At 42.8% G+C, this 21146-nt stretch overlaps 1 protein-coding gene across 1 annotated transcript; it reads right to left on the bottom strand.

Moving 5' to 3' along the window:
* Window positions 1–1519: 1519 nt before the first annotated feature.
* On the bottom strand, window positions 1520–17142 carry LOC146662927 (unconventional myosin-XV-like). The gene is made up of 13 exons (XM_085417336.1): window positions 17070–17142; window positions 15512–15638; window positions 12384–12477; window positions 12207–12310; window positions 12035–12098; window positions 10240–10353; window positions 9988–10149; window positions 9799–9912; window positions 6865–6923; window positions 3369–3492; window positions 3177–3272; window positions 2056–2187; window positions 1520–1552 (listed from the first exon to the last, which is right to left on the bottom strand). Exons 1-13 carry the CDS (start codon window positions 17140–17142, stop codon window positions 1520–1522), a joined length of 1296 nt encoding a protein of 431 aa, XP_085273462.1.
* Between the last annotated feature and the right edge of the window lie 4004 nt (window positions 17143–21146).

Raw genomic sequence — 21146 nt, 5'->3', positions numbered from 1 at the left:
AGGTATTTTTTCAGCAGATGCTTCATTTGTGGTCATGTATCTTTCACTAGAGCAATGTTATTCTCCAGTGTAATGGAACATGTCTTCATTGTGTATTTTGTATTCTTTTTTTTGTACAGTTTTATAAAAAAGAGAGAGAGAGAGAGAGTTTATTTTCATTATTAAATCCTGCCAAACACAACAAGCGGCCTGTTTCTTGGAGGATGAAGTGCTGGGAATAAAGAATGTTAAGCTAGCTGTATAGCTGAAATTACTTTGCCTGCAACAAAATTTAGTGAGGACAGCATAATTTCAAGAAAACAACTCCAGAAACTAGTGGCAGGGGATCAAGACACTTACTGGCTACACAGATAATCGCACACAAACAAACTCTCCGGATATCACCTTACCCGACACCCTAAACCAGTTCTTTGCTCGCTTTGAGCAAACTAAACAGTGATACCAGTAGCAGGAGGGACAATATCCCCATCCAGCTGGAGCAGCATCAGGTCAGAACCACACTGTGCAGAGTCAATGCGAGGAAAGCAGCTTGTCCAGACAGTGTAGCAGGAAGAGTGCTTAAAGCATGTGCAGACCAACTAGCAGAGGTTTTCACCACCATCTTCAACCTCTCACTGCTACAGTCTGTAGTACCATCCTGCTTTAAGTCAGCCACCATCGTTCCAGTGCCCAAGAAGAACACGGTGAGCTGCTTGAATGACTATCATCCAATTGCTTTAACACCAATAATCGCCAAAATTTTTTGAGAAACTTATCATGTCACACATTAAGGCTGTCATTCCTGCAGACCTCAATTCATACCAGTTTGCATACAGGGCAAACAGGTCAACAGAGGTTGACATAACAGTTCTTCACACAACCCTCACACATCTGGACAGTAGTAACAGTTATATGAGGATGCTGTTTGTGGACTTCAGATCCTCCTTCAACACAGTTCAACCCTGCAAACTGGACACTGGACTTCCTGAGTGACAGACCCCGGGACGTCAGGATGGGAGAGCACACCTCCTCCACCCTCAATCTGAACGTAGGCATCCCACAGGGGTGTGTCTTCAGTCCCCTCTTATACTCATTTTTTACCCATGACTGTTCTCCAATTCACACCAGTAGCACCATTATAACATTTGCTGATGACACTACTATCATAGGATAGTCGAGAACAACAGTGATTCAGTCTGCAGAGAGGCGGTTCAGCACCTGGGCAACAACAATAACCTGTATCTGAACACAGCCAAGACCAAGGAGATGATAATTGACTTGAGGAGAACCAAGCGATTGGAGCACTCTACCCTCTACATCGATGAGGAAGAGGTAGAAAGGGTAGAAAGCTTCAAGTTCCTCGTGGTCTCGGCCAACCTTACCTGGTCCACCTCAAAAACAGCTAATTAACTTCCACCACTCCACCATCAATAGCCTTCTGACCTACTGCTGTACACTCTGGTTTAACTGCTCTACCATGGAGGACAAGAAAAAACTGCAGCGGTAGCTGAGGGCGGCAGAGTGGGCAATAGGCACTGCACTAACCTTCCTCAGAGACTTTTATACTGGCAGACTTCAGCGGAAAGCCGGTATCATCATCAAGGACCCCTTACACCCTGGACACTCACTTTTTTCCCTCCTTCCCTCTGGTAAATTGCTACAGGTCGATCAGGTCAACAAACAGACGCAATAAACGTTTTTACCCACAGGCTGTCAAACATGCCTAACCTCCACCCTGATTGAAGGTTAACTGAGCTGTTAACCTTTTTGGATATTTTCACTGTATTTATAAATAACATTCCCACCTATTTATAAACCGTACTTATTATAGTATAATGCAACCTCTAGTCTTTACCTCTTACTCAGTGTGCACTACCACTGATTACATTGCACCTTATATTAAACTGATCACTTGCTCCTTGGACCTGATTCTTTATATTACACCTTACAGCTTATATAACTTGTATACAACTTGTCTATATCTGTGTGTGTGTGTGTGTGTGTGTGTGTGTGTGTGTGTGTGTGTGTGTGTGTGTGTGTGTGTGTGTGTGTGTGTGTGTGTGTGTGTGTACGTACCTGCGGGAGGCAGGTCTGGTCATCCAGTATCCGGAGGATGCCATGTGGCTTGGAGGAGATTAGCTCCAGACAGGAGTGGAAGTGCTTAAGTGGTACATGATGCCAATGGATGTGTTCTGCACTGTACTCCTCCTGCAGGACACAGACACAGTGATAAAAACTGACGTCAATTAAATGGCATGAAAACATTTATAAAAGATGCTCACCATGCTCACACATAAAAAGTTACAAATCCTGATTTTATTTTTAAAAAACATCAGGAACTAATTTCTGCTACATGGATGGCTGCCAATCCCTTGCTCCACTCTCACTGGTGAATAAGACCCCGAGATAAACCCATGCACTTGAGGCAACAACCTCTTCCAAGAGTTGAAGTTCGCATTCAACCCTTTTCTAGCTAAGAACCATGTTCTTGAACTTGAAGGTGCTCATTCCCCCTCCTCTACACTTTGGCTGCAAACCTTGTCAGAGAAAGCTGGGGGTCACCACCTGAAGAAGCCAACAGTACCACATTATCTTCTGAAATTCTTTGGGCCAACAACATGAAGAGCCTCCACCACTTGGCTATGCCTAAATATTTTGTCAATAAAAATTATGAATGTAATCAGTGACAGTCCTGGCAGAGCCCAACACTCACCAAAAAAAATCCTATTTAATGCCAGCATTACAGACTATTCTCTTTCTGCAGATGTACAGGGTCCAAATAGCCTGTAATAATGGGCCAGACATCCCATACTCTTCCAGCAAACCCTATTGGACACTCCTCACCCCGGCAAATTGGTCCCAGGTGAGAGGCTAGACAAAGAGCAAATCGTACAACCCATCTATGATGTTGTAGGTAAAGCTCTTAAATTTTAAAGGCAAATCTTTTTTTTCTCCCAAAAGGTCAACTGAATTTAAATGTTACATTAAGTTGAAGCATTCAGCAAGTCTTGTGAAATATCTACCAGGGATTGGGGATTTTCTTTTTCCTTTTTTCTTTTGTAGTAATTCAATAATTTAATCAAGTTATAGCATATTATTATGATATTTCTAAATAATTTATTCAGAATACGTAGAACCCGCTTGTAATGGGTGACTCTGATGGTTGATAATTCATGGGCAGTATACAATACACTCACCTGTTCCTGAGTGATTACTGCCTTGTTGACAAAATGCTGCAGATGCTCATTGGCAAAGTTGATACACAGCTGCTCAAAGCTGTTCACTCCCAGGTTCTGCATAAGATCACAGGACCATTGTGAATTTATCTGCACAAGAATATGCTTAATTACTTGCACGTTTCCAGACCAAAGTCCAAACTGGACACTTACCTCAAATCCATAAATGTCAACTATGCCCACGGTGCTGTCCATTTCTGTGGGACTCAGCCATTCATTAATCTGCTCCACCAACCAGTCAAAAAGAACAGAATACAAGGCTTTAGCAATGGCATCTCTAGAGAGGAGAAAAGAAAGGAAAACAGAGATAAAAGTCACTTTACTGCTCTCAGATAGACTGACAAAAAAATTCAAGGCTATAGAATTGAAAGAAGTGGGTTTCAACCATGGATGGTATATTAAAAGAAAAACTACTTTTGAGTGAAATTATAGGAAAGATATTGTAATTTTTGAAGCTAGACCCACATCTTGATAGAGTTTAAATATATCTCTATTCTCAGTTGCAAACATTTTGTCCAGATCTGTGCCCACATTGAAAGACCAAATTATCCTATAAACAGAAACTTAAATTAGTGATGTATAAACACCCTTGCATAAATACTAAATAGACTCAATGCGTCACTTTGCTTTACCTTGGTGATTGAAACTAAGATGGAATGCTTACGAAAATAAATAAATAAAATTAAAAAATATAAAAAGTGATTTCCCCCCCTGTTATAACATCAATTAACTCTTTGGAAAGCTGAGTTCAATTTCTCCAGCTACACCCAGGCCAGACTCCTGGAGTAGTCCAAAAGATCCTTAAAAGCCTAGACATCATGCCACGATCCAAGGAAATTCAGGAACAAACGAGAAACAAAGTAATTGAGATCTCTCCATTTAGAAAACGTTATAAAGCCATTTCTAAAGCTGTGGGACTCCAGTGAATCAGTGAGAGACACTATCCATAAATGGCAAAAACATTGAACAGTGGGTGAGTCTTCCCAGGAGTGGCTGGCCAACCAAAATTATCCCAAAACCGCAGTGACCACTCATCCAAGAGGTCACAAAAGACCCCAGAACAAACTCCAAAGAGCTGCAGGCCTCAGTTGCCTCACTTAAAGTCAGTGTTCATGACTCCACCATAAGAAAGAGACTGGGTAAAAAAAATGGCCTAAGACATTTGGGAAAATACTCTGTGGACTGATGAGACAAAAGTTTAATTTTTGTGCCATTACATTGGCAGGGACCAACAGTAAAATATGGTGGTGGTAGTGTGATGGTCTGGGGCTGTTTTGCTGCTCAGAAACTGGAAGACTTGCTGTGGTAAATGGAACGATGAGTTCTGCTGTCTACCAAAGCATTCCGAAGGAGCATGTCCGGACATCTGTTCATGACCTCAAGTTGAAGTGTACTTGGGTTCTGCAGCTGGACAAGAATCTAAAACACATCAGCAAGTCCACCTTTGAATGGCTTTTGAAAAAAAAAAGAAGACTAGTCAAAGTCCTGACCTGAATCCAATTAAGATTCTGTGGCATGACCTTAAATAGGTGGTAATGTTTGAAAACCCTCCAATGTTGCTGAATTACAACAATTCTGCAATGACGAGTCTGCCAAAATTCCTCCACAGTGCTGTTCAAGACTCATTAGTTATCATAAAAACTTGATTGCAGTTGTTGCTGCTAAAGGATGCCCAACCAGTTATTATGTTTAGGAAGCAATCACTTTTTTACCATGTAGGTCATGGGATGTTCACCTATCATGACCATTGTCCCTAGTCGTTACCAGACGTACTAGTCATTTAATCCAATTGTTTTACATTTTAATTGATACCCAATGCTAGTAAATTTTCATGTCCTAATGTTATGCAGTCATCGGCCATCAGATGCAGCATCGTTGTTGAGAAATGCATTAATTTGGTGATCTCAGCTTGATCTTTTTGTTAACACTAATATTCTTAGTTCTCTAAGTATTATTGCTAGTTAAAGAAGAAAAAAATCAGATTGCTGATACAAGTGACAGAAAGGTGTAACATGGTGGACTAGTGTTCCCTGTATTAATTCATCTCCATGTTATTGTGTGACGTTGCACTGGTTTGGGAGTGGTTGTGTGTGTCACAATTGCGGTGAGCCAATGGCTGTAATGGAGTTGGACTAATAGGCAGGTGTAACTGATTGCACTGATATGCTAGTCTACTTCAATTCAATTCAATTCAATTTTATTTATATAGCGCCAAATCACAACAAAAGTTGCCTCAAGGCGCTTCATAGATACAGAGAAAAACCCAACAATCATATGACCCCCTATGAGCAGCACTTTGGCGACAGTGGGAAGGAAAAACTCCCTTTTAACAGGAAGAAACCTCCGGCAGAACCAGGCTCAGGGAGGGGCGGCCATCTGCTGCGACCGGTTGGGGTGAGAGAAGGAAGACAGGATAAAGACATGCTGTGGAAGAGAGACAGAGGTTAATAACAGATATGATTCAATGCAGAGAGGTCTGTTAATACATAGTGAGTGAGAAAGGAAAAACTCAATGCATCATGGGAATCCCCGGCAGCCTACATCTATTGCAGCATAACTAAGGGAGGATTCAGGGTCACCTGGTCCAGCCCTAACTACATGCTTTAGCAAAAAGGAAAGTTTGAAGCCTAATCTTGAAAGTAGAGATAGTGTCTGTCTCCCGAATCCAAACTGGAAGCTTGGCCCACTTATGGCCCACACGACAAAACACTGTCGTGTTACTTTGTCTCTCTGTGCAGGTATGTGATGTGATGAAATCTAGGATGACCTGATATGTTTGGGATGGATGGTTTGTTGCACTGAGAATTGTATAGTGAAACTGGTCAAAGGAGCTTGCAAAGAAAAGCGTCTGGACTTCTTTAAGTTGCTTGAAGACGTTTCACCTCTCATCCGAGAAGCTTCTTCAGTTCTAAGGTCAAATGGTGGATCATCAGGGGGTCCTTTTGTCCCTCTGTGGGGGGATACTCCCACTAGGTTTATATCTGGGACTCTCCACCATTTGACCTTAGAACTGAAGAAGCTTCTCGGATGAGAGGTGAAACGTCTTCAAGCAACTTAAAGAAGTCCAGACGCTTTTCTTTCCAAGCTCCTTTGACTACGATGACCTGGATGACTGAGAACCTTCACAGACATATAGTGAAACTGGTGTTACTTTGTCTCTCTGTGCAGGCCAGGGCCTATTATATGCTGCAGCCTAAAGGTAGTTAAGTTATGGAGGCTGGAGTGATTACTGGCTGTCCTCTTACAGGTTGGTGGGTCTTAGAGGACAACTGCTACCCCTGCTAAAGTGATCGACGTCTGGACTGTGTGTGGTTTTTTGTACTTTGTACTCAAATGGGACACTGGACTGTTTTATCTTTTATTTTTGGATTACTAAATTAATAAATTATGCTGCTCCTCTATATCTAAAGGAGACAGTTGTCTCCTGGGTAAGGTGTTCCAACCAGGCATGCCCTTCTGGGAGAACACTAGTTAGACACAGTAGATGCTGGAGAGATTATATCTATCAGATGGCCTGAAAACGCTTTGATGTTCCCCAGGTGGGCTGGAGGAGAAAGGGAAGTCTTGGAGGAAGAAAATGGATGGATGATTTTATTCTTTATTACTGAAGAATGTGATCAATCATGAAGAAATAGCTTAGTTTTCGTACCTTGATTCTATGGCACTTTCCACAGACAGGGGGCAGTAGATCCTGTCATATGTGGTCTCCTGTGGACAAAAAATTAATCAATAAAAACAAGCTAGTGATTTGTGGTTTAATTTCTCAGGGTGTTTTCCAAGAACAGAGGTTACCCAGGTAGCGGTATTTCTGCTATTAATTGTGTCACTGCCTAGCTACCACATTTTGAATATGGCCTTCATTAATTGAGATGCTATTGCTTCTGTAAAACCTGGATATTATTATCCCTGGCAACAGACAGCAGACAATAAACTGAGTCACTTGATTCCCTTTTTTCCTGGAAACTCTTTGTGGGGGAGCTGTCATTTCATGTTGTAAAGGACTTTTGTATGTATATTGGAATAATTAGGCATCATATCCATTTCTGCTTCGTCTGGACCTACCTCAATCCGCTGGAGCTCAGAGTGAGCCTCAGCTGCTGTGCCAGACCCCCGTCGAGCTGCCTGTAAGCTCCGACTCATGGCCGTGATTGCTGATTCAGCTTGACCGGATGGCTCACCGGCCTCATTCGGGGCATGGTCTGCAGTGACACTGCAGGGGAGGCAGATGCACCTACATGGCATCCACAATCACACCTCGCCGTCTTAAAGTCTATGAACTCTAACTGTTGTGGTTGTTTTTGTCAAAAGGGTGAACTGCGAGCTGAAAAGCTTCAGCTGGTGTGTAAGCAGTCGTGAATAAAATGAATGTATGGATGGGTCTGCCGTGTGTTCTTTTCAGTGGTGCTGAAACCCATTATTGGGGCACGGCAGACCCAGGATTGGGCCAGCTAGGGAAGGAGCTGGCCTAAATGGACTGGTTCTTATATAGCACTTTTCTACTCTATCTACTCACTCACTCACTCACACTCACTCACTCTATCTACTCACTCAAAGCGCTTTACACAACTCATTCATTCACCCAATCACACCCATTCACACAAGCACTTTTCTATGTTTTTAGCGCTGTCTAACTAACATTCATACACACATTCACACTCCAATGGATGCATTGGAGAGCAACCTGGGGTTAGTATCTTGCCCAAGGATATTTGGCATGCCGACTGGAGCAGACTAGGATCCAACCACCAACCTTCCGGTTAGTAGGTCTACCACCTGAGCTTTAGCCACCCCACTGAGGGTGGTGAGCTAGCGGCTATGCAGAGGGAGCAGGCAGCGGGAAGAACTCCAGCACCGGATTGAGCACTGGATGCAGGTGATCGAGAGTCTGGCAACTCGGATCTGGTCCTCGCCGACACCACTGCCACGGCAACTGGTGTCACTCGACTGTGGGGGAGTGGCTGAGGCCCGGACTGCTCTGGTGCCAGTGCCGGTCTGCAGGGTGAGCCCAGCTAGGGCACAGCCTACCTCCGCACCTGTACCCACTCAATGGGTGAGACCGGCTGGTGCCTGGCAGGTGGATGCACCCACTCCCACTACCTGGAGGAAGGCAGCCGAGCTGGAGGTCGGGGCATGCGAGGGAGCTGCTCAGCCGGCGCCGGAGGTTGGGGACGAGGTGTGCGAGGTGTGCGAGGATCCTAAGCTGCCTGTAAGCTTTGATGTCTAAATTGCAACAGCTGTGAATAAAGATACTGAAAAGCATGCAAATGTGGACGGATCCACCGTGGTTCTGTTGTACTAATATTTAAATGTTATAATGTTATTATATTTAGTTATTATATTCTGACTGTGTAAATGAAACAGGTAAACCTCTTCGAGGGTTGGGAGAAAAGAAAGTACTGGCCAGAAGAAAGTGGTGCATCAGAACCGGTTCATGCTAGGGATTCTTCTTCCCTTGCTTAAAACTGCCTCCCAGTGGGAGATCAGTGCATCTTTGTTGTCCAGCCCAATGGGACTTGACGAAAAAGTCCTTAATGTAGCTATAGCTGTGAAGTACAGGACTGGCATATGTGGGCCCATCTTGCCTTCCAGCCAGGTGGACATGGACAATGCTAGTCAGTCCAGGAATTTTGATGCTGCTTGTGTTCCATCTACTGATGTCATGTTTCCTGAGACACTGGCTGACCAGTCCTGTCCAGTCCTGACCCATCAGGAGAGAACAAAAGTCACACTGTGTAAGAGAGCTAGATATTACTAATAATTAATGATTGAATACAAGGTGCTATATGATCACAGAGTGAAAAGATGTTAATGAAGAAATGCTCAATGCATCATGGGAAGCTTGCAGAATCCTAGGCCACTTGCAGCATAACTAAGGAAGGGTTCAGGTTCACTTGATCCAGCCCTTACTATAAGCTTTGTCTAAAAGGAAAGCTTTAAGCTTAATCTAAAGTAGAGAGGCTATCATGAAACCTTCAGGATAGGACACCTTCAGAAGTTGCAACCCTGAAACTTCTGAAGGTGTGCTGTGGAATGCTCTTTCCATGAGCATTAGATGGCCTGTTTGGGTAGGTGGTATACGTTAAAGTAACATCCACTTGGATGACAGGACCTAAGGTTTCTCATTGCCCAAAGCATTACACTGCTTCCGGCTGCTTACCTTCTTCCCATAGTAGATCCTGGTAGCAGGTGCTCCAAGGTTAAGTAACGCACATGCACACAGGCAGTTGCACTTGGGTATGCCAGTATCTTGACATTATTGCAATGTGGCTGGCTGCAATAAGGTTGTCCACTTTATCTTAAGTGAGTCATTACCTTTCTTCAGTTTTCTAATAGCCAGTCAAGTGCTAAATAATTTGATCTTGCTTCCTTTAAAGATACGCTATTGGTATCTAGTACTAGCAAAGGTACTGACAATAGATTGTGCTTCATCTTTCCAAAAATAATACTTTCTTGTTCTACTGTCCCTATATATTAAGTGTCAGAAAGAACCAATAAACACCAATAAGAACCAATGATGATGTTACAAGTTAAATTCAGAAGATGGGAGACAGAATAAATCTTATGTTGGTGTTTGGCTACTAACGGTAACTCTGTGAGTGATCACAGTCTGAAGAGCCTCAGAGGAAATCTGCAACAGTGAGCCCACCCTCCTGGCCTCGGCCTCACTGAAGAGTTGAGCCACCTCAAATGAATCACTCTGAAATGACAGGATTGGATGTATGACATTAATCTCTAATCTGTCTCTCATTCTCTCTCCTCCATGAATGCATACCTCATATGAGCTGAAGCAAATGTTGCCAAGCTGTAGGATAGAGGAGAGGATGGCCCAGACAGTGGAGACCTGCTCAGCATGGAGTCCTATGATGTCAAAGCATTGAATCAAAAGCTGAAAGTCCTGTTTGTCCTGCTTCTCCTTCAGCTCACAGGTACCACCCTTTAGGAGGACAGAGGAAAAAAGGCTAGCACATAATGATTGAAAAGATATGGAAAACTCATGAAAAACAAAGTATTCTGTGTGAAATACTTGGTTTAGGTAGTAATACGTCTCAGCTTCCTGCAGGTAGAGCTCTTGTTTGTCCCAGCCATTCATACCTGCCAGCAGTTCATAGAACACATGGTAATTCCTCTCCTCATTTGCCTACATGGAAAATGAGAAAACAACTAAGAATTAAAGTCATGACTTCTATGTGCTTACAAAAAAACCCCAACAACAACAACAAAAAAAAAACCCAGAGTAAAACGCATTTTCACATGTTCACTTCATGTAAACAGGAAACACTGATGAAAGATAAATTATAATTTTAAATACTGAGTTAGTTAAATACTGAGAGCCAAGGCAAGATCAAAGGATGACAGACAAACAGGTGGGTGGCGCGATTGCCCTGCTGTCATCCTCCTTGGGCTCTGGGGAGGCATGTCCTGTGGGTCAGGGCTATATCTTCCCACACCCACTATTAGACATTTACATGGAGAAACCTTATGAACACAAGCGCACTCACACACACGAGTGTGCACACAGGTATACAAGCAGATACACACAGACGTCACTGTATCTTGGTCAGGTACTGGCTCTAAACATATATATACATATATATACATTTAATATTTATTATTTACTGTTTTGCATATGGTGGTTGTTACTGTGTTGTTTGTTGCTTATCTTTTTCAGCACATGGTGCAGCAGATTTTTAGTCCGTTTTCTCACTCTCTCAAACCGTCTTCTCCTCTATTTTTCTCTCCCTCTCCTTCTGTTAACTTTCTTCCCAATTTCTCTTTCACTTTTCTTTCTCTTTCCCATCCCCAGTCCTCTCTGTTCTGATAGTAATAACTTAAAATAATCCTAACAAAAGTCTAGTAAACTATGAAAACTATGTGGACCAGTATAGCAAAAGTGGTAACGGTCACTTGGGAAAGTAAGTCTGTTGGGCATTTTTCTTGGCCTTCAGACAGTAATTCTGATTTCTACACTGCCGGATAGGACAGGCAAAAGAAAGAAAGAAAGAAAAAACAGAAAAAAAGGAACACGCCTCCTAGGGTGGGGACTGACCAAGTAAGTTCCTGCGGGACTTCAAGACACAGACAGATAAACCAGTGATGGCCAACCAACTAGACAGTAATAGACAAGCAGAGGAAGACAGCCATAGTAATAGATGTAGCTGTACCAAGTGACAGGAAAATCAGGAAAAAGGAACACAGCTGGAGAAATACCAAGAAAAGAAAAGATATGAAGGGTGATCCCTGTGGTAATGTAAAGTTTCTAAAGACTCAAAATAAATACTGTCTAGTACATCTCATGCCCCGATATAGACTCAGGTATCTGTGCCTAAATAGACCCATTTCTTTTAAACTTCTGTAGCTTTACTCTAGATTTTCATAGTGTAGAATAAACAGCAGTGGGTGAGAACAAAGGTTGCTTTAATTCACATTTAAGCATGTTGAACAAGTGGTTTGATTAAGGATTCTTTAAGGAGATAATTTGTTTTTGTCCCATTACCCTTTAACATGAAAGTTAATTTATATAATGCTTCAAAATATCTGCAAATATAGTGCTCAGATTCAATTTGGCCAGAAAGAGAGGGGGACATACATCTTTAGGATTCCTTCTCTGGGAATCTTGGGAAATTTACTTCTGGCACTGGAGAAAATGTATTCCTTGTGTCATTAGAATTCTTTCTCTGGGCAGTCATAACAATTATTCAGATATTTAAGTCGGGATCAGAGTGGTTGACACACTGACCCATGGCTACTGTGACAGTTTCAATCTGATCAAAATTGTATCTCTTTGAAAAGTAACAACATACCTTAATTAATACTCTCACCTGAAAAACAACCCTGGACTTCTCAAGGAGATATTTGGAGAGTGAGGTCCCTACAACAATTCCTCTGCCAACCAAGAGGAGAGACAAATAAAACAGCTACAACCAGTCATCCCCAGGGCTAGTAACACCAGAAAAATGCAAATACACAAAGAGTTAAGTTGGGCAAACTCACTGAAGAATGTGGATGTGGAGGTACTTGCCAAAGCGGCTGGAGTTGCTGTTGAGGATTGTTTTGGCATTCCCAAAACTCTCTAGGATTGGAAAGACCTCCATGGGCTATTTAGGGAAGAGAAAGAAAATGGTAAGAAACAGACAAAAATAGCTGAAAGATGAACATACTTTGACCTACCTGTCGGAGGTTGTAATTTCTGCCCTTATACATCGAGCTGAGGTAGTGGACTATAAGTTTGGTAGCTTCAGTCTTCCCTGAACCACTTTGGCCACTACACAGAAAGGTTAGGACAAATTTACAGACAATTACATAATATGACAAAATCCTACTTTTGATGCTGAAGGAAAATCTGTAGACTATCAGCTGTTGGAACTATAAATGTCAGTATAAAACCTGAAAACATTCAATATCAGTCGAGATGCAGAATTGTAGCTGGAATGGAAGTGGATGACCTACTAACCATGACTCACACCACTACAGAGGCAGGTGTAGCTCAGGTGGCAGAGCAGGTCACCTACTAATCGGTGGTTTGATTCCTGGATTCTAGTCTGCATGCCAAATATCCTTGGGCAAGAGACTAATCCCAAGTTGCTATCCAGTACATCCAAAAAAATCTTAAAATAAAGGTCCTACAGGGTGGGCCATTTATATGGATACACCGTAATAACATGGGAATGGTTGGTGATATTAAAGTCCTGTTTGTGGCACATTAGTATATGTGAGGGGGCAAACTCCTCAAGATGGGTGGTGACCATGGTGGCCATTTAGAAGTCGGCCATCTTGGATACAACTTTTGTTTTTTCAATAGGAAGAGGGTCATGTGACACATCAGACTTATTGGTAATGTCACAAGAAAAACAATGGTGTGCTTGGTTTCAACGTAACTTTATTCTTTCATGAGTTATTTACAAGTTTCTCTTTGTTCACAGCCATTGACATGTCGAAGAGGTTAACACGTGAGGAGCGGATAGAAATTGTGTTGATATCTGGTGAACGCAGTAACCCTACGAGACCACCCATCTTCCATGCTACAGTTAGCAAACTGCTTGCTAAGTTTCGAGAAACTGGTTCAGTGTTGGATTTGCCAAAATGTGGACGCAAGAAAACTGTCACTAATGAAGAAACATCAGTGGCTGTCCTAGCTTCATTCAGCAAGAGCCCACAGAGTAGCACTCGCCGCATGTGACTGGAGAGTGGCATTAGTCGAACATCCCTTCGGCAGATATTAGCTACTCACAAATGGCAACCTTACAAACTCCAGCTACTGCAGCATCTCAACGAGGATGACCCAGATCGGTGCACAGAATTTGCAGAATGGCAAAACAAAAATTGGAACAGGACTATGTGTTAACAAACCTCTCTGCATTGAATCATATCTGTTATTAATCTCTGTCTCTCTTCCACAGCATGTCTTTTATCCTGTCTTCCTTCTCTCACCCCAACCGGTCGCAGCAGATGGCCGCCCCTCCCTGAGCCTGGTTCTGCCGGAGGTTTCTTCCTGTTAAAAGGGAGCTTTTCCTTCCCACTGTCGCCAAAGTGCTTGCTCATAGGGGGTCATATGATTGTTGGGTTTTTCTCTGTATCTATGAAGCGCCTTGAGGCGACTTTTGTTGTGATTTGGTGCTATATAAATAAAATTGAATTGAATTGAATTGAATTGAATTGAATTGAATTGACCCTCAGTTCACGCAGAAGATTTTGTTCAGTGATGAGGCAAACTTTTATGTGAATGGTGAAGTTAACAAACAAAACCACCGCTATTGGTCTGACACTAACCCACATTGGATGGATCCCTCCAAGACTGTTGGAACAACAAAAGTGATGGTTTGGTGTGGTATATGGGGTACAACAACAGTGGGTCAATTCTTCATCAATGGGAACCTCAAGGCCACTGGATATTTGAAATTGCTACATGATGATGTGTTTCCCTCTTTATGCACTGAAGCTGGCACGTTCCCTGAGTTTTTCCAGCAAGATGGTGCACCACCACATTATGGGTGCCAGGTCCGAGCATTCCTAGATGAACAGTTTCCTGGAAAGTGGATTGGTCGTCGTGGGCCAGTTGAATGGCCCACAAGGTCTCCCGATCTGACCCCCTTAGACTTTTATCTTTGGGGTCATCTGAAGGCAATTGTCTATGGTGTGAAGGTACGAGATGTGCAGCACCTGAAACTACGGATACTGGATGCCTGTGCTGGCATTTCTCCTGCGGTGTTGCTATCAGTGTGTGAAGAGTTGGAGAAGAGGGTTGCATTGACAATCCAACACAATGGGCAGCACATTGAACACATTTTCTAAGTGGTCAGAAACTTGTAAATAACTCATGAAAGAATAAAGTTACACTGAAACCAAGCACACCGTTGTTTTTCTTGTGACATTACCAATAAGTTTGATGTGTTACATGACCCTCTACCTATTGAAAAAACAAAAGTTGTATCCAAGATGGACTTCTGTGCTAATCACAGTTTGGCCATAACGAACACCCTGTTCGAACATAAGAGTGTCCATAAGTGCACGTGGCACCAGGATGCTCTAGGCCGTAGGTCGATGATCGATTTTGTAATCGTATCACCAGACCTGCGACCATATGTTCTGGACACTCGGGTAAAGAGAGGGGCTGAGCTGTCAACTGATCACCACCTGGTGGTGAGTTGGATCAGGTGGCGGGAGAGGACGCTGGACAGACCTGGTGCACCTAAACGGGTAGTGAGGGTGTGCTGGGAACGTCTAGTAGTAGTTTTAATGACCCCAAACACACCACCAGGCTGTGTAAGGGTGGTCTGACTAAGAAGGAGAATGATGGAGTACTGTGCCAGGTGGCCTGGCCTCCACAGTAACCTGAGATGGACCGCAGAGTGAAGACAAAAGAGCCAACAAGTGCTCAGCATCTCTGGGAACTCCTTCAAGACTGTCTACCTGAGGGCACGAGTCAGAACAGGCCGTGGATGGAGTGTGAGGTGTGCCTGATAATGGTTTTTTTCCCTTGATGAGGAGAGTTGTTTGGCCAGTCCCTCAATATATGGCAGCATGACCCTAATAGTCCGCTCAGCGAACCTCACCACTCTTCTCAGCCCCTTTTTGTCTGAAGCACTGCTGTTCTTGTGCCAGAGAGAGACTGCTTGACAGCCTCTGTTGAAGCTGGTGAAAACGTCTAGACTCAGATGCGGCCTCTTCAGCCTCCTCAAAAAGCTGTTGGTTGGCTTTCTTGACCAGGGAGGAAGTGTGCTGGGATTCCCAGGAATTTCCAGTGCTGCAGGCTCTCTACTGCAGTGCTGTTGATGTAGAGTGCTGTGAACGTGGGTCACTTCTTCCTTAAGTTGATCACCTTGGCGTTATCCACATTCAGGAGCAAGTTGTTGGTACACCACTCCATGAAAAGCTCCACTGCTTCCTTATAGTAGGTCTCATTGTCGTCCTTGATGAGACCCACCACTGTTGTGTCGTATGCATACTTAATGATATGTCGTATGCATATCATTAAGTATGTTACAAATCATATTATTAAGTAATGATATGATTTGTACCAAATTTTGCACAACAGTCCTGCATCACATTGAAACAGCTTTAGTGAAATTTACAAATGATCTTCTTATGCTCTATAACAGCAGACTCATCTCTTTGGTTGTTGCTTGTTTTGCTAGACCTCAGTCCAGTGTTCAGTACTGTTGATCATAATATTTTATTACAGCGATTAGAACATGCTGTAGATATTAACCCTTTAAGACCGACCATAGAACCAAGTCCGCCAGAGCTTATATTATATTTTTACATGGTGTGATGCCATTTTTGGGAGCATTTCAAGTTGCTATACATCAATACAACAATTATAGCCCAGATTTTAATAATATGTATTCATTAAGTGCATAGTAATTACATAAATTGCAAAAACGTGCAATAAACTACAAAAAAATTGAAAATCGTTTTTGCTTTTTTAGCATATGTTTCTAGTTAGAGAAATTTAAGAGGCTTATCCCTCAAAACTGTAAATACAAAAAAGTTGCACAATATAGTTTCCTACCACAGGAAATTTATTTTGAGTATCTTCATAGTTTTATTTTTGAAATACACCAATTTTTATATGCTGCAGGAAAAACGAAAATAAATATTATACTGCAAATTTGCAAAAAAGCAGCATATGCATCAAAAGAAACTATTTCCAGCAGTGCAATATGAGTCCTAAGCATCCCAGAAACAACACAGAAAGTCATAAAGTCAAACCTAACTTTTAAAAACACCAGTATAGGCCCTGAGGCCCTGATGGTAAAAAACAAACAAACTACATTTCCGCAAAAATGACGTCACTTCCGGTTTCGGGCAGGTCATGGCGGACATGCAAAAGTTCGCGCTGAGGTCTATTCCAACGTAGGAAGTGTTATGAACAGCTGATCAGATATGCAAAGCATGTTTCTGGAATATTATGTTTTTGTTGCTGAAAGTGCTTTTTATGCAGTTTTTGCAAAGCTATATGTGGAAGTAAACCGTGACCTAGGACAAGCTGATGGCATAAGGTACAACTCCTCCGGTTTCATATGCAAAAAAAAATTATTGCGCTAGCTTACGTGGTTGCAGAGCTACCGGGATTTAAAAATAGTTACGCAAAACAGAGCGTGCCCGCTCCGATCGGCTTTAAAGGGTTAAAGGTACTGCCCTGCAGTGGTTTGAGTCATATCTATCAAATATACTCTAATTTGTTCATGTAAATGGAGAGTCCTCTTCACACATTAAGGTTAATTATGGAGTTCCAGAGGGTTAGAACACATAGCATACATTTTCCTCCTTTGGTCAGCTTATTATCCCAGCGTGGTATCTGATAGCGGATTCTTCATGGTTCCCATTTGCCCGTGGGGTTCCAGCTCCCAGTACCTGGGATTCCCAAGTATGTGTAGCTGTCCTCAATGTCTGCAATGTTACCCTCTGGTAGTGGAATCCGCTCCATTCTTACTACCTCCCCTCTCTTTGTTACCATCTGACTACACTTCTGAAGTCAGAATGACTTTCCAAAATCATTTCTGTAGACCATAGTGGTGTGGTTCAGTGAGTTTATGTCTAGTTCACTCCTGGCATACAGGTTTATGTTATCCATGTCAAGGAGGTGGCTAACGATTGCTCCATTCCATAGTTGCTATCTGTAGCCAGTCTTATTTACGATGTTGGTCCCTTCTGGCGATCCTTGGGGATGAAGCCTGTCAGACCTTCAGTGCTACTAGTTGTTTCACCGTTGGTGTAGATGTTGAATATCAAGCAGCCCATAGGTCCCACATCTTCTTCATGTAACCCCTGGGATTACTTATACAGATATATTATATATTATAGTATATATATTTTTTGAAAATTCCCCTCTCTCCCCTGCAGGCGGTCTTTATCCTTCAAGCTTGGGTCCTCCACCAGAGGACTGGGAGCTTGAGGTCCCTGCACAGTATCTTTGCTATATATACATATACATACATACATATACACACAGTGTGTTATGTGTGTGAATGACCCAAGTGAAACTGGTATTTTTGTCAATACCTTATCATGATGCACTGTTCCTGTGTGGAGGTCTGAGAAAAGCTGAAGGCTGCGTCAGCTATGGCATAAACATGCCTGAAGCAGAGAAAAATAAAACATCCAAAACATTTTTTAGGAGGACAGAAGTTTACTGCAGTATGAGGAGTATTTGCTTGGTGTGGGCTATGGAGCTTGGAAAGAAAGCAACTAGAATTCTTTAAGTTTTGCAAAAACATTTCTCGTCTCTCTCTCCAAGAGGCTTCTTCCATTCTAAACTCAAATAGTAGAGAGTTCCAGATATTTAACCCTAGTGGGGGTTGTCACTTAAAAAGGTTGTTGACCCATCATAATTACTCATCACGAGAGCCAAGGTGTGAAAAGAGCCATTGGTCATTACTACCAAAGCTTTTGTTAGAAACCACTGTGAGTGGTTTGATGCAAGATCTGAGTGGGGTTTCAAGTTCCTGGGAAGGGAACTCAACACTGCATTGTAGGTGGCTAACAGTTGGTGCTGCAAGCTACCCTGTCTATTTAGTGATGGTTGTTCACAGTGGACATCTCAAACTATTTGTATTCTCAGTCCAAATGTGAACACTGGCATCTTCAAAAGAGTAACCTTTATCCTTTAGGTAAAGATGTACAGCTGAGTCTTGTACGGTAGAGGTGTCTCTTCCATGTTATGCAATCCATTTACTGAATGGCTATTTGGTTTTTTCAATGTTGCTTTTTTCCAAGCTCCTTAGATGCCCTGGATGACTGAGAACCTACACAAATATATTGCTTACGGTGGATTTCTCTGCTGCTCTTTCCCCTGGTATTTCTGTCTCAGCTCCTCTGTGTAAATGTTAAGCGGCTTGAAGGGGTTCACGGACAATAACATGTTTCCAATGTAAGTCTGCAAAAAAAAAAGAAGGACAAAAACTAAATTACAGACATTTACAATTATTTTTAAGAGAAAAAACAATTTCATATAATTAGGCTTGCAGGTATTACTAAATGTTTAGAAAAATTAAGAATTAAAGCACTGAAAGATTCCAAGATAAGCTAATGGCTGCTTACTAACAAACTCCAGGTGGGCTGTCATGTGCCTTTTAATAAGGAGAAGCTTCCATCTGGCCACTCTACCATACAGGCCTGATTGGTGGAGTCCTAAAGAAATGTTTGTCTTTCTGGAAGTTTCTGGAAGCAAAGCTGGAGCTCTGTCAGAGTGACGATTGGGTTCTTGTTCACCTTCCTGACTAAGGCTCTTCTTCTATGCATGGATGATAGATCATGAATGTGCTCCCTGGGACCTTCAATGCTTCAAGAAATTTCTCCTGACCGTTCCCCAAATCTATGCCTCGATACAATGCTGTCTTGGAAAGCTCAGAATGTACTTGGAGTTGATGGCTCGGTTTGTGACATACACTGTCACCTATGGGACCTTATAAAGATAGGTGTTTGCCTTTCCAGATCACGTCCAGTCAACTGAAGTTGCAACAGATGGACTCCAATCAAGTTATAGAAACATCTGTCAGATTATCAGCAGAAACAGGAAGCCCCTGAGCTCAATTTTGAGTTCCTCATTTTGAATACTTATATATAGGGATGGGTACCGGTATCCGGTGCCATAATGGCACTGGATACCGGCACCGGTTCTGACATAAACGGTAGTAACCAGACCGAAAAGCAGCGCACATTTCGGTGCTTTATTTCGGTGCTTTTTTTTCCTGAGATGTCATGCACTTTACATTCTAGCCAATCATTTTACGTTTCTGAGGATAGTAGGCGGGTCCAGGTACGTACGTTCTTTTAGAGCAGAGCTACAGATTAAAAATGCCCAAGGCGAAGCAGTCAAAAGTCTGGCTGTACTTCACAGCAAAATATGCAAACTCAGCAGCCTGCAACAAGTGCTTTAAGCTGATACTGTGATACTGTCAAAGGAGGTAACACCTCAAATCCCATGAAACACCTGGCGACGCATAGCGTTTTTTTTTAAAGCTGAGAAATGCGCCGTATTTGATAGCTTGCTGCGAGACCTCACACCGTGCACATCTACTGCGGGTGTGGTGCCTGTTATCAGACCCGGAGTTAGCAACATCCCCCAAAAACCCGAAGAGGAGAGTCCTGGCCCCTAGCCCTGCCAGTGTAGCAGAAATGATGACGGATGATGATGCAGCAGCAGCCGTTCTTCTCTGCGTGAGTAGCTTAATGTTGTTCCAGTGTAATTTACGCTGAGTAGGCTAACCACGTTATTACATTAATGCACGTAAGGTGAACTAGCAAACATCATCATAGCTACATGCGGCTGTCTTCTTGTTTGATGGCAGATACTCCCTTCACCCTGGCTAAAAAGGCTAAAATGACCAAAGAAAAAGTGGAAAACAGTTAAACATGAGAGGTTTTTGGACAAAGTTTGTATTTTTTCCATTGATTAAGCACTGCTTCCAGCCAAGAGTGATGCCGTAAAAAAGGCTAACATTGTTATCTTTTTACAAAAAAACAGCTGAACATGAGAGGTTTTTGGACCAATTTTGTGTTCTCCATTCTTTAAGCACCTGTTTGAGCATCGTTTAAGCACCAGCACCATTTCAAAAGTACCGGTTTGGCACCGATATCGGATAAAACCTAAACGATACCCATCCCTACTTATATATAATAATTCCCCGCTCTCCTCTGTGGGCGGTCAATCCTTCAAGCTCGGGTCCTCTACCAGAGGCCTGGGAGCTTGAGGGTCCTGCGCAGTATCTTAGCTGTTCCTAGGACTGCACTCTTCTGGACAGAGATCTCTGATGTTGTTCCCGGGATCTGCTGGAGCCACTCGCTTAGCTTGGGAGTCACTGCACCTAGTGCTCCAATTACCACTGGGACCACCATCACCTTCACCCTCCACATCTTTTCAAGCTCTTCTCTGAGCCCTTGGTATTTCTCCAGCTTCTCGTGTTCCTTCTTCTTGATGTTGCTGTCATTCGGAACCGCTACATCGATCACTATGGCCGTCTTCTTCTATTTGTCTACCACCACTATGTCCGGTTGGTTAGCCACCACCATTTTGTCCGTCTGTATCTATGCACTATGTGATCCAATTACCACTGGGACCACTGTTACTGTCACCCTCCACATCTTCTCGAGCTTTTCTGACAGCCCTTGGTAATTTTCAAGCTTCTAATGAAGCTCAGGTGTGTCTCATCTACTAGCAGCTGGTTCATTTGTGCTGCCAGATGCTCATGGAAAGTGGTCAGCAGTGACTCATGTCAAAACCTGACAACTCTTCATAGTGGAGACCCTTTCTTGGTTGTCCACCACTGTGTTTACTGGAGCCTGTTCAGGGAGGTTGCTGTGGTCTGCTCTTTAATCGACTATTAGACTTGTAGTCAAGACCGCCCAAACCAAGACCAAGACAATACCAAGACCAAGACAGACAGACCGAGTCAAGACCAAGACAAAGTCAAGATGAGACCAAGACCGAGA

The sequence above is a fragment of the Rhamphochromis longiceps genome, linkage group LG8 (assembly GCF_057381845.1).
Source record: "Rhamphochromis longiceps isolate RC_006_pf linkage group LG8, R_longiceps_female_GT1.1, whole genome shotgun sequence".
Classification (NCBI taxonomy): Eukaryota; Metazoa; Chordata; class Actinopteri; order Cichliformes; family Cichlidae; genus Rhamphochromis; species Rhamphochromis longiceps.
This window is presented reverse-complemented; position numbering and strand designations above follow the sequence as displayed.